Genomic DNA, 14,949 nt, shown 5'->3' with positions numbered 1-14,949 from the left:
ATCTGCCTGTTTGTTCTAGCCAATCTCTGAAATGGTTGGACCGATTTTGACGGGACTTTCACTGGCAGATAGCTGATGGTATAAGGAGTAACTTAGGCTACTTTAAAATTGTCTGTCTGTCTATCTGCCTGTTTGTTCTAGCTAATCTCCGAAATGGTTGGACCGATTTTGACGGAACTTTCACTGGCAGATAGCTGATGGTATAAGGAGTAACTTAGGCTACTTTTAAATTGTCTGTCTATCTGCCTGTTTGTTCTAGCTAATCTCTGAAATGGTTGGACCGATTTTGACGGGACTTTCAATGGCAGATAGCTGATGGTATAAGGAGTAACTTAGGCTACTTTAAAATTTTCAAAACAATTAGAGGAGGGACGGCAGGGGCAGATATAAAAATAATAGGCAAAATATTGAATTTGTCGAGCTCATTTTAAGCCCCGTGAGGCCAAGAACAAAACTCGGTAAGTTCTATGGGCCTGAAAACCATGTTTGAAGGCCCTAAAACCAACCATTATGGAGATATTGGCACCACACTACCCCTGCTCTAGGAATCCAGTAAAGAAACAACCAGCCATAATCATGGCGACGTCAGCTCAAAGATTCAACAGCAGCAAGATTTGCCACCCAAAATTGGTACACATTGTTTTTGGAAAGTCCACTTAAAGTGGGAGGGGGTGGAAAGAAGTTGAAGTTGAATGCTTTCCATGAGGATACTTATATCTCAAAAACTGAAGATGTTACGGATGTGGAAACTGGTATTTGGAATCTCCTTTAAAAATAAAGTAACTTGTATGTTTTTGCTCTCAGGTAATCCACTAAAGGGGTGAAAAGAATTGGAAAAGCGAGTGAATTTTTAAAATGAGTACCGGTATATCCACAATATATGTCAAAAACATAACATGTTACAGACGTGAAACCTGGTATTTGGAAAGTCTAAAAATACAGGAACATGTTTCTTTTTGTTTTCGGAAAAGGCACTTAACAAGGGTAAAAAGAAGTGGAAAAAAAAAGTAGTTGAAATATTTTTACAAGGATACTTCTATCTCAAAATTGAAGATGTTACAAACGTGAAAATTGGCATTTGGAATCTCCTTTAAAAATAAAGAAATGTATTTTTTTGTTTTTGGAAAATCCACTTAGATGGGTGTGGGAGAAGGACTGATAAAGGGGTTGAGTTATTTTTATTGGGACACTTATATCTCAAAAACTGCAAATGTTACAGATGTGGAAATAGGTATTTGGAATCTCCTTTAAAAATAAAGAAACATTTATTTTTTCGACTCTCTTGAGAGAAGACTGTTTCTCACATGAACAGTTCTGTGTCGCATGGTCATCTTAGCCCCAAAAGGCAATACCACAAACATGGTTTACAAAGAATTTCTGGGATAAATGAAGCTCAATTTTTCAGTGAGTTTTTATACTATAAGGATTTTTAGATAATGTCTCGGTATAGTACCAATGAACGATTACTTTTATCAAATTACAAAATCCATGCAAGCGAAGCCGCGGGCAACTGCTAGTAAATAAATAAATACATACATACATAAAGAAAGAAAGAAAGAAAGAAAGTAAGGAAGAAAGAAATAACAATCAAGCAAACAAACAAACTGACTAACTTGAAATAGCAAAAAGTAATAAAAGTCAATTTATTTCAGATTAAAATGCTGCTGGCCAGCCACAGAGGCGTCATAATGAGTGAACGCTACTGGTCAACACAGCAATCACCTGCCGCAAAGTGGGCTGAGTGATGACTAACGACATACAAATATTTCCTGTCTCCCTTTTGTCTCCAAGTGGGCTCTGTGGGTCGAGTGCTGACTAACGACAGACAAATGTTTTTTTGTTTTTTTTGGGATGGTTAATGTCTAACAAAGAAGGGGTGCATATTTTAAACTTGATTCCGCTCATCGCACTCAAAGGGAATTCATTAAAACATTTCCTGAAGCTAATCCACCCTCAAAACGTGCGATCGAAAAATTAGTAAGGAAATTCAAATCCACAGGTTCAGCGCTTGATAAAAAATGCTGACATAGATGTACAACACCAACACAAGAAATGGTAGACTAAATCATTGCTACTCTGACTTGTTCCCCCGCAGAAATCACTTCCCAGACTTGCACAACAAGTACAGTAAATATCTCTTCAGGTTCTGCACATAGGTCTACCAAACTGTTGCACCTAAAACCTTATTAAGCAACTCAAGTTCATGCACTGAACTCAAGGTCTGGCTTACCAAGCGTAATCTTGTGAGCCATATTTTTTATTCAGTCTGTAATTGATAGCTTACTAACATAGATTTTGTATTATTCTGCTGTATAATGAAGAGTTGGTGTTTAGTGTGCCAGCAATGGTAGGCCCAATATCTTTCACAGGGACCATGAATGAGAGGTACATCACACAAATTTTGAGTGTGTTTTTCGCAGATCTAACCGATGAGGAGCAAAATTATGTTTGGTTTCAGCAAGATTGAATAAGATCTTACACAGCAGTAAGTGAAGGGCTTGAAGATATGCTGACAAGCAAAGTGTGTAGCACTTTCAAAATCCCAAACTTACACATTGTGATCTTTACTTGTGGAGAATTCTAAAAGATAAACTGTGTCAAACCCCAATGCATCTGAAGAACTAAACTCAATATTCAACGTGAGATTGATAGGATTTCTTCAGCAGAGCTTCAAAGTATTTTTCAGAATATATTTAAGCATTGTGAGATTTGTTTAGATGAACAAGGCTGCCATTTCCAACACCTTCTGTAAGGTAAGCGTGTTATTTGTCTGAATCTGTAAGTAGTAGTAGTAATAATCATCTGTGTGTTGTGCCATCACTTCTGGAACAGTCTGAACCCCGAGGTAACTCGCTTTGTTGACCAGGTGGAGTTTGCCCACTAAGAGTTCTCTGCAGCTGGCAGTGTTTTAATTTGAAAGCCCTGTATGTAAGATTCATTATATATAGAGAGAGAGAGAGAGAGTCTGACATTACAAGGCAACGGTGAGGAATGTGGTAATGTATGGGATCGAGACAATAACAGAACGACTGGAGAAGAGAGAAAAATCCTGATTAAGATAGTGGGACGAAAAAGAGAGGATGAAGGATGGGAGCAAGGATCAAGGGATGAACTGTACTGGACCATGAGGATAATCTCAGAATAAATCAGACTGAAGAGGGCAATATTTGCTGGACACGAGATCAGGATGGACATGGACAGAATGACTAGAATGAGTGTGAGAAGCAATGGACAGGACAACAGGGTTAGACAGGAACCAAGTGGGTTGTTAAACTCAGGAGGGTTGGTTTGAAATAGAGAGCAAGTTGGAAAGGAAGGGGAAGTAGAGATAAGTACTGTTTACACTGTTTATGCTGGAGCTCAGTGAAAGAGAAGGGTTCCTGGGCAGAATAGAAAAGCACCAGTGGGGAAAATAAGGGAAAATGATACTAAAAATCTCTGAGGAAATATGAGAGAGGAAGAAGGAGAGAACAGAGGGGTTCTGGGAGGTAAAGAGGAAGACCTAAACCATAACAAAACTGTCTGTGGTCCTTCAGAGGGCCTCAATCGAAGAAGAAGAAGAAGAAGAAGAAGAAGAAGAAGAAGAAGATTATGAGATATGACTAAACATGATAATATTTGGGATTATACCATTCAAAATTATATAAACTGCCACCTTGTTTTCCTAGCCGTTTAGCCACACACTAGGGCGATGCTGTGATGGGGTAAGGCTAGGACCGGGAAGGAAGTTTCCACAGCCTTAGTGCTGGTTCCAAATGGCATTTTCCTGAAATGAAAATGAAAAATTATGGAAAACCATTTTCATGAGCTGTGAATGATGGGGTTCAAACCATCCATCTCCTGAACTGAAGTTTACAGCTGCACAACCCACACTGCATAGCTAATTCATTTTGTAAATTCTTCATGGCTTGCAAAGACTTATTTTTGAATCCTCACGTTTATAAATAGATAAAAGGAAGAACAAGAAAAAGGACACAAAATAGATTGAACATAAAGGCAGTAATGAAAATGTGACAATCCAACTTCCATTTATGGTGGATTTGTTGTTCAGTAAGAATATTGTCTACAGAGACCCTGACCTATAAATGGTGGTTGTTACATGCTTTCCAAAGGTTTACCAGATGCCTCCCCCCCCCCCTCCCCCTCCCTCTCTTTCACTCTCTTGTCCTTTTGTGTTTTCATGTTTGTCCTTGTTTTCTCTTTCTGTTGCTCCCTCTTCACACACCGACCTGACACTAGTGATGGGATAATGAAATACTTTCTAATTGAATAAACTCCATCTGATTATTTAAATAATTGAATAATAAATCAAAGAAATATTTGAGTGAGTTTCAAATATCATTCAGTTTAGTTATGGGATAATCAAATATTTTTCATTCGAACAACATGAACATGATAATTTTTGGGATTATGCCATTCAAAATGATATAAACTGACAAATTGTTTTCCTAGCTGTTTATTCACGCACTAGTATAAAACTTTTCAGCGATGCTGAAATGGGAAAATAAAATAATTGAATGAGTTTCAAACATCATTCAGTTATATTGCATAGAATAATCAGATACATCACAAATAAAGTTTTCAGTTTAAGTTTGTCGGATGGATAATCAATTGAAATAAGCAAATAAATGAATTCTTACAAAAAAAATAGAAATATGCCTTTTTTCAAATGAATCTCCAAATGTTGAAATTAAATGAGTGAATGAACCATCTTAATCTTTAACATCTGCAATATAAAGATCCTTATTTAAGTAAATGCCTCTTCTGACCACATAATGGAATAAAGCCCCAGTACTACCAATTGCCAATTTATTTTAACTTGGAGCAGACAATATATCTTCTATAAATTTATGTCAGAAAGAAAAAATAAATTATATTAGCTTTAAGATTACAACAAAATGCATTGATGATATTATTATTATTATTATTATTACTACTACTACTACTACTACTACTACTACTACTGAGAAATATTATGGTGGCAGTGATCACTTACAGTAGTGTGATAATCAGGGTTAGAATTTTTAGGTGCGACATTTTTTTTTTGTTAGGGAAATTAAAGCTGTTTGGAAAGATATCACAGTGTGAAATTTTTTTCTAGTTACGAAAAGGCATTTTTTTGCACCTTTTTCCCTTTTTCGGGACCTTTATCCCTTTTTCCCCCTACCAGGCCCATAATCCCCTTTTCCCCCCGTTTTTCTTTTAAGTTTAATTCCAATTTTTTCTATAAGATTTCTAATCAGTATAAAATATTTAACTTTCAATTAACGTCTCCTCAGCTTGCTGTGTTTGTGCGAATAGTAAGCTTACCTCTTTCAGTAAACACTGCGCGGGAGTTGAAAGCACACCTGCAACAATGGAATATAATAGTGTGTTCGACAAAACCTCTTTCTCTCGCTTTACCACTATAATGTATAATGCAATTGACAATGAGTGAATCTGTCCCACCAGAATCAGTAGCCTGCTGTTCGTGAATGTGAATTTGTTACTGTGAGAGACGTCATCTGTTCGTATGGAGGCAGAGGGTGGTGACGCAGAGATCTCAGCAACCGCACACGCATAGTTCTGAGAATTCGGAACGTGTTCTGCTCGAAGCTACTAGAAATCGCTGAGACTGCAATTCCAGCCTGAATGAGAACATTCTAGTAACTGTTGTGTTGTTATAAGAGTGTGTGGACAGCGAGTGAGCACAGGAGTGAGTTGTGTGGTAGTTGCATTGAATTAGCAAGTGAACTGGTGTTAGTACTTTGTTACATTACTAAACGAGTGTACTACTAAATTTTACCATGCCAGAATTGTCCAGTGCCCAATTTTTTGCTCTGGCTCAGGAATTCAAACAAGGTTTCATAGACACTAATGGAACTGTTATGCGATGTACTGTTTGTGATTCAAGAATTTTGTCAGATGAAAAACACCAGCAAGATCGCATCATATAACACATTTCCAGCTCTAAGCATCAAATGAATAAGACTCTTCAAGCAAACAAATCATGGCAACCTCTATTACAAAATGTGTTCCAACAGAGTTCTTCAAAAAGCTAAAATTTAAAGGAATTAAACATTGATTTGTGCACAAGCAGGAATTCCACTCAATAAGGTGAACCATCCAGCCTTCAAAGGATTTCTTGAATAATACACAAAGATGTCAATGCCCAATTACAGTACTTTAAGAAAAAACTACATGGAGCCTGTTTACCAAAAAACCATACAAACAATCAAGGAGAAAGTGACTGATTGTGATGTTGTATTCATTGTGGATGAAACCATAGACTCAATGGAATGATATGTTTTGAACGTTTTAGTTTTTCCCCCTTAGCAGGGGAGAACGTTAAGCCGATGTTGTTAAAAATGTATGAGCTGCAGAAAGCCAATGCCAGTACAGTAATGCAATCAATTATGGACTTCTGCCAAAAGCTCTAGCCTGCTGGTATTGAGTTTGAAAAACTTCTTCTTGTGGTTATAGATCAAGCTCCATACATGGTTTCAGCTGTTAACCAATTGAAACCTTTATTTCCTAAGTTGAAGCATGTGACATGCTTGGTTCATGCCCTTCACAGGGTTTGTGAATCCATAAGGAATGAATATGACATCACAAATCATTTTATCTCTGCCCTGAAGAAGATTCTACTGAAAGCTCAGAGTCGTGTTGTTGCCTACAGGGAAACCACTGGCCTGCCCCTTCCATATTTCCTGGTCATTACTCACTGGGGAGCGTGGATTGAGTGTGCTGCTATGTTGTGTGAGAATTTTGACAAAATTCAAGAGTTTGTGCTTTCTTTGGATTCGGCCGACGCAGGTGCAATTTCCAAGTAACTTCTGTTACTGGAGAAAATACATAATTTGCAGACAGAACTATATTGTGTCCATAGTTAAAAGTACCTGACTGCAGTTATTAAACAATTAGAAGAACAAGGTCTGGAAAAGGAAAAACAATGGGATATTTTTACTTCCATGAGGGAGCAGTTAGATGGCTTTGTCAAAGATAAAATTGAGTCTAGTCTTCAGAAGAATCCAGACATTGAGGAATTTGCCATATCTCTAGAGTTGCTATTCCGAGTGAATACAAGGTTTGCCCCACTGGTTCCTGTTGATGTCATAAGAAGCTTCAGCATCTACAAAGACATTCTATCTCCTAATAGAAACTGACTTTTAAAAATGTAGAGATGCATAATGTTTTGAAGTACAACAGCTTCATGTTTTTTCCTTCTTTTGATGAGTGATAATTTGGTGTACTTGTTTGTAATTCAATAAACTAGAATAGAGGAAAGGGAAATCATTGAATTAGTTGAATAAGTCAGCACCTTTTTGTCCTTTTTTTTTTACCTTATATGAGAACCTTTTCCCTTCCTTTCTTTCTCTGAAATTTGTACCTAAAAATCCTAACCCTGGTGATAATCAAGTTAAAACATAATTATCTGACAACAACAACTGCAACAACATGGTCCTTGTCTTTCTTTAGCCACTACCTTCCGTATTTTTCCTCTGATTAGTATTAATATAGGACAGTTGCCCAGTTGTACTTCTTAAAACGGTAACCACCACCACCACCTTTTCCTTCATTGGCTTCAACCCTTATAGATTTGTATTGACCATTAACACATTTTCTTGGCTGGGGAAAGAACTACTTATTATTGCAAAATATCATTATCATCATCAGTGTTACCAACTCTATTGATCTGGAGTCTTTTTGAAGTCATGTAGCGACAGAATTTCAAAGATAGCGACTAGCAACGCCATTTAGAGAAAATTCTGGCTAATTTATGACGATAAATTTGGTGAGCCAAGTAGTCAACACTAGCATTTAGCTTCGTATAATCATGTGGGTATTCATTATTTTAATGATAGTAGTCAATTAATTATGTCCATACTGACTTCAAATTAATCTTACATTCAATATATAACATTTATTCCACATTGTCAATACTTAACAATTTATTTTATTTTACAATCAACCATACATGTTTCGAGAGCCCCAAATGCTCTCTTTTTCAGCGGTACAAAACATCAAAATACTTTGGACTTGTTACAACTATAAATCATTCATTCTCCCTCATTAACATCATTTATATAATTTAATCCATGACACTAATAAAATATTGACCAATTACCTAAATGTCCAAATGTGTCGATATTGACTGAGGATGCCCCATAAGAAGGGGCGAAACATGTTTCAACTTATATTTTAACAATATTTTAACTCATATGTTAACATTTGAATTGTATTGAACAGGTGGTGGTAAAATAAAATATTTTTACATATATTATATGATGCTTTCAATACGGACCTATAATGATTTTCATTACTTTTAATAAGTGTTATGTTCCGAGCTGTCAGTGGAGAGATGGTGTGGAATGACATTAGTAGATGAGTAAGTGTTTTTAAAAGTAGGAAAGATCACAGTATGAAGATAAAGTTGGAATTCAAAAGGACAAATTCGGGCATTTATAGGAAGTGGAGTTTGGAATTGGAATAATTTACCAAGGGAGATGTTCAATAAATTTCCAAATTCTTTGCAATTATTTAAGAAAATACAAGGTAAACAACAGATAGGGAATCTGCCACCTGGGTGACTGCCCTAACTGCAGATCAGTGGTGACTGATGGTGATTGATGGTATGGTGTGGCAGGGATGGATAGAAGAATATTGGCTAAGGTCAGACCTGTCTTTGAAAGGCAACTGATTATCCCTCAAATCATCATAATCTTGTATTTCCATTCTTCTGGTCATTTGTCTAAACACCTTTCTCTTTCATTACTCTAACTGACCATTAGTAATATGATGATGTAAAATGTACTAGTTTAACGCAAACTTTTATGAAGTTCTCAATTGTGATTGATTGATTGATAGATACATGGTGGCTGGAGCGAATGGTCAGATTGGACTTCCTGTTCTGAGTCTTGTGGACGAGGCACTCGTCGGCGGTATCGAAAGTGTGACAATCCAACTCCCATGTATGGTGGACAACCCTGCCTTGGATCTGATGCTCAGCAAGAATATTGTCTACAGAGACCTTGCCCTATAAATGGTGGTTGGTATGTGCCTTCCTAAGACTTACCACATGTCCTCCCTCCTCTCTCTCTCACCTTCTTGCCCTACAAATCTCACAAATGGACTGCTGATAGAAATAATTGAACCTCAAGTTGAGGCTAACTTTCTTGCAGTTTACCCATGTCTAATCCTCTCTATCATTTCTCTCTCCCTCCTATTATTTGGCAAAACATATTTTGTTTTTCCTGGCATGCAAATGCCTTCTTTCTGAATATGTTGAAGTCTTTATCATTCAGAAATTAGTGTAGGATCTTAATTTATTTTGCATGAAAGGAAATGGTGATCCCTGACAGGTGTCTTGTGTGATAAATGAATGCCCATTAAGCCTAAAGGAAGAATTTACAAGACAGTCATCAGTGCTACCCGCATGTGTAGCTCCAGATGCTGGGCAAGGCAGAAAAAGCATGATCAGCAAATACACACCACAGAGATGCGAATGCTGCAGTGGTCAACGGGCATTATTGTGACTGACCAAGTGCAAAACAAACACCTGTGAGGTTTCTTTGGTTTCACCACTATTGATGAGAAAATGGAGTAAAGACAACTCAGCTGGTACAGACAGCAAATGGGATGGTGAAGATTTTCCTGTGCAGAAGTTCTTGCCATTGGTGAACCAAGGAGAGGTTGAGGATACCCAAGAACAATATGGTGGCAAATAGCTAAAACCACTCTGTAGAAGAAGGAAATCCCAGTGGCCCAGATACAGAAGCAGAGGGAATACTCTCTGTGGATGAGAAGAGAAACCTTGCGTGATACTTGGGATGGCCCACATTGCAGGCTCATGTATTGCTAGAAGAAGAAGGAGAAGAAGAAAAAGAAGAAGAAGAAGAAGAATGTAACCATCAATTAAATGTCCATACTTTTAGATCAGGTGTTTTTTTTTTTTTACAACTTGCTTTACGTCGCACTGGCACAGATAGGTCTTACGGCGACAATGGGACAGGAAAGGGCTAGGAGTAGGAAGGAAGCGGCCGTGGCCTTAATTAAGGTACAGCCCCAGCATTTGCCTGGTGTGAAAATGGGAAAACCATCTTCAGGTCTGCCGACATTGGGGCTCGAACCCACTATCTCCCGAATACGGGATACTGGCCGCACTTAAGCGACTGCAGCTGTCGAGCTCGGTATCAGGTTTTTTTATCCATTAAGTAAATTATATAACATTTAGGATTAATCCTAAGATTGGTAGAAGTTGAAGGCACATATAAATAATAATAATAATAATAATCATAACAATAATAATAATAATAATAATAATAATAATAATCATCATCATCATCATCATCATATTAACAACAGTAACTTCTTCTAGTCTCCTACTCACATACAAAATGGGGAATGTTAGAAAAGAATGCTGTGACATTGGTTAAGATCAAGACAATTCAGTTATTCCCAATGCTGGTTGTTCACTTTTTACTTCTCCTTCTATATCCAAATTGCTGTATGCCTTAAAAGCACTCTATTTGGAGTCATTTTTGTTATGCTGTCTGAGTGGCTCAGGTGGTAGAGTAAACGTGGCATGTTCACTCCTGGCTCAATCTAGTAGCTTCTGAAGGTGCTGTTAGGTTCACCAATTAAAAATCAGAAAACACCCTGCTGAAATCATATATTTTTACTATTTATTCAGAAGAAAAAACAAGCACTTCTATACATCAGCCATTCATATTTTTTTTTCAACACCCACACACCCTCTCTAACCCAGACATCTCTCTCTACTGCCAACCCCATCATATTAAATTTAATTTCAAATATGTTACAAACTCAACATCCTCCCACCTTGAGTTGTGGGAACAACTCAACACATCATTTATCCACATGACAATACAAAACTGAATTTACTATACACGATACAAAACAGCAAGATCACCTCTCCCCTTGAGATAAATATCACATAGAATAAATGAACACTTGTGAAAAAATATCACTTAATCCTCAAATCTTTTGGGTTTAATCACCAGTCTCTCACTACTAGTTTTCAGTTTGGAGCTATCGGTCGATGATTTAACTGTCCTTCGGTCACTTTCTTTCTTTTCACACAGCTTAAATTGTTTGAAGATGTGGTCTTCTGCAGATGTCACTTCGAGTGGGTATACCTTCTGCACTGGTCTCACGAGTACCCCTCTTTCAGTCTTCAGACGAACAAGTCTCACAACACCACCTTTGCCAGGGATAACTTCCATCACTCTTGCCAACGGCCAATTCAGTCTCTTGGGGTTGTCATTGTCTACTAGTACTACTTCATCCACGAAGGGTTTGTACTGAGTTTTTGTATGGTGGTTCTTCTGAATTAGTTGTCCAAGATACTCATTCCTAAACCTCAACCTTAAAGTTTCTTTTATTTTCTGTCTATATCTGTATCTGTTGTCGAATCTTACACTTTCTATCATGTCTATATCGGGCATTCCAACCTCCTTGACCTCTTGCAGAAACATTGTAGGGGTTATTGCCATCAGGTCACTCCCATCATTGGATAGGTAGGTAAGCGGCCGAGAATTCATCACAGCTTCGATGTCACACAAGACTGTCATCATTTCTTGGTACGACAAGCACGAATTTCCCAGAACTTTCCTGAGCATTTGTTTGAGAACACCAATCAATCTCTCCCACCAACCTCCCCACCACGGTGCAGCGGGAGGATTAAATTTCCATTCAATTTCATTTGCAGAACTATAATGAACAATTTTGTCCCACTGAATCATCTCCAAGGCATTACAGACGCCATGAAAATTCGTCCCATTATCACTGTAGACTATCGCTGACCTTCCACGTCTGGATACTAAGCGTCGAAAGGCTTCTAGGAATGTTGAGGTAGCCAAAGATGTCACAAGTTCCAGATGGACCGCATGAAAAACAGCACACGTGAACAAACAGACCCAGGCTTTCTCTCCTCCTCTCAAAATCAAAGGTCCTGCAAAGTCTACCCCTGATATCTCAAAACCGAAGCCTCTCTCACTCTGTCAACGGGTAGATGAGCCTGTTCCGCTTCAAGATGTTTTCCATGGTATCTTCAGCAGACAACACATGATGCGATTGCACTCTTCACAGTTCTTCTTCCACCGAGGATCCAGTATTTCTGTCGGAGCCCGCTGAGCAGAATCTGTGTACCAGCATGACATAATTCTTTGTGTTTTTCCCTAATGAGAGCACGAACTAAAGTATGCTTTGCAGGAAGAATAATAGGACAGCGGAAAGCGTAATCATCCCGACGTGCTATTATCTTTGTTTTCAGTCTCATCACTCCCTCGTCATCAGTGAAAACACAGAGTGTGCTAAATCTCTCGTCCTTTACATCTACAAAACACTCTTTTTGTATGAACTTCATCACAATTTTCTCCGCTCTGGTCGTCTCCTCAACTGATAGTTCTGCGTATATCCTAGTTAATTTTTGTTGTCGACAATTGTGCAGAAATCTCAAGATCCACCCCATCATGCGAACTGTTTTCCGAAAACTCGAGAAATAGTCGAGGTGCCACTCTTGTGTATTTGACTAATTTTCTATTGCGGTCATAGTGTTGACTTTTCTTCTTTTTTCTTCGAACACTTCTTCATCGTTTCTTGTAACTTCGGAGCAGGGCCATTGAGTAGGGGATTGTTTCAGCCATTTCGGACCCTCCCACCATCTCTGTTCCAGTAAATGCTTTGGATCACATCCTCTTGATGCCAGGTCAGCTGGATTCATGGTTCCAGGAACATGTCGCCACTGTTCAGTTCTGGATAATCTTCGGATTTCTTGAACTCTATTCCATATGAAAGTTCCCCAAGGTTCGTCTAATTTTATCCAGGATAACACTGTTGATGAGTCACTCCAATAAAACAATAATTTCCTTTGACCTTAATGATGGTAACACTGATGTGGCAAGTCTTAACACCTATGATAGCTGCTAATAATTCCAGACGTGGTATGGTGATCTTCTTCTTGGGTGCCACTCGTGCCTTTGCTTCACAAATTATTTCTTGGCTCAAAACTTGCAGTTCCTTGGAATAGTTTCCCTCTAATCTTCTTAAACTTATGTTGTAACAATCATGCTTTACCTCTTGGGAAAGTACTCCCCCAAACAAAGAGTGTATTAGAGTTTCCTTTCCGACTGACTGGTACCCCATTTGTTCAGCTAAGCCACGCACAATGTAAGATTTAGTAGACCCGGTATCAATGATCGCTCGCACTGTTTTTTGTTTACTCTTACCCATAACAACAACCGCCAGAGTTTGTAAATATACCTCAGGAGAACAAGAGACGTTAGCCATAGACTTATCTACATGAGTGGCATCCTCACTAATCGACTTTCTTTCTCCCTCAAAATTATTTTTCGAAACACTTTCTTTGTCTTTGTTACCAAGTTCATAACACATTAGTACCACATGCTTCCCACCACAAACAATACATCTAATAATGGATTTACAAGCTTTACTTTGATGACCTCTCTTTAAACAATTAAAACAACAGTGCTTGTTACTCAAGATTTTCCTTCTTTCCTCCACAGTCATTTGTTGAGCTTTAATGCATTCTGAATTTGAATGAGGTTTAAGACAAAATACACACTCCTGTCTTTTAGAAATATCAGTAGAAAACAAGGCAGAAGCGGTGGGGACATTTGGTTCAGAGGCTTCCCTTGGTTTTTTGCCGCCCTTAAACTTGAGCCCTTGGGATGTATTAATGTTGAACCCTTTCATTGCTAATGAAATTCTTTCCTCACTAACAACTTCACTTTGGAGAAAAGCCATGAGTTGTTTCAAATGATCATTGGAGACAGAATCACATCTGAAAGAAGTATTCCTTTGCCAGGCCCTTAGTAAGTCTTCTGACAAGGATGATTCAATTAAGGGGTATAGCATTGCAGTGCACTTTTCGGTAGTAACTCCTAAACTTTCCAGAGATCTGAGATGTGATTCTAATTTATCATATAAGCTACTAAGTGTTGGTTTTTCTGTAGAATTTACTGCATTGGTTAAAACTAGCTTCAGTAGTTCACGAACGTAAACTTCTCCCTGTAAGTCCTCCCTACCAAATCGAGCTTGGAGATTGTCTATCACTTTATGATAATTGTTGGCAGTCGGGGGGAAACTTGTGACTAACTCGTACGCTCTAGAACCTTCTATCATAGCTTGAATGAGATACTGGAATTTATCTTCCTCCCCCATGTCCTCATCTTCGTGTATTTTACGGAACTGACTCCAAAAATATAACCAGTCAATTATTTCCCCAGAAAACTTCTTCAATTCTATTTTTGGAAGCCTGTATTTCTTTCTTTCAGCTATATTTTCATTTACTACACTTTGGGTAGAGGAAGCCGGCACAGTGGTATTCAAAAATCTTGTTGCTTTAGCCCTACAGCTCAAGAATTTACGTCTATATTCATCAGTTGATTCTTCCTCATCTGCTATTTGATCAAACTCACAATTATCATCTATCATCTGTTGAAATACCAATCCATCTAAATTAGCGATAGTATCATACCTTTCTTGAAGGATTTCTAGTTGTACCTGAATTTCTTCTGTGTCTGGTTCACCGTCTTGTAACGATGACATAACCTCGTTGTATACTCGTGTAAATAACCGCCGCTTTACGGTCCTTGCTTTCGTGAGGTTTTCCATCTTTTTTATTTTCACGGGGGTCTTCCTTTATTAATGATGTCCTGTCACAGTCGCCAATAAATGTTAGGTTCACCAATTAAAAATCAGAAAACACCCTGCTGAAATCATATATTTTTACTATTTATTCAGAAGAAAAAACAAGCACTTCTATACGTCAGCCATTCACATTTATTTTTTCAACACCCACACACCCTCTCTAACCCAGACATCTCTCTCTACTGCCAACCCCATCATATTAAATTTAATTTCAAATATGTTACAAACTCAACAGGTGCTCACATACACCAGCCTCATACTGATACCGGTAGATTT

At 38.0% G+C, this 14,949-nt stretch overlaps 1 protein-coding gene across 2 annotated transcripts in view; it reads left to right on the top strand.

Annotated features, from left to right (window-relative positions):
- Window positions 1-14,949, top strand: part of LOC136857690 (hemicentin-1) — a 509,109-nt gene that overhangs the window by 389,459 nt on the left and 104,701 nt on the right. For both annotated transcript variants that reach the window (XM_067136543.2, XM_068225274.1), the window contains exon 39: window positions 8,848-9,032. In XM_067136543.2, the coding sequence (XP_066992644.2) occupies window positions 8,848-9,032 (185 nt within the window). The remainder of the gene's footprint in view (window positions 1-8,847; window positions 9,033-14,949) is intronic.

Source organism: Anabrus simplex, chromosome 1 (assembly GCF_040414725.1).
Source record: "Anabrus simplex isolate iqAnaSimp1 chromosome 1, ASM4041472v1, whole genome shotgun sequence".
Classification (NCBI taxonomy): Eukaryota; Metazoa; Arthropoda; class Insecta; order Orthoptera; family Tettigoniidae; genus Anabrus; species Anabrus simplex.
The sequence above is the reverse complement of the archived record's forward strand: the minus strand, read 5'-3'. Positions and strand labels throughout refer to the sequence as shown.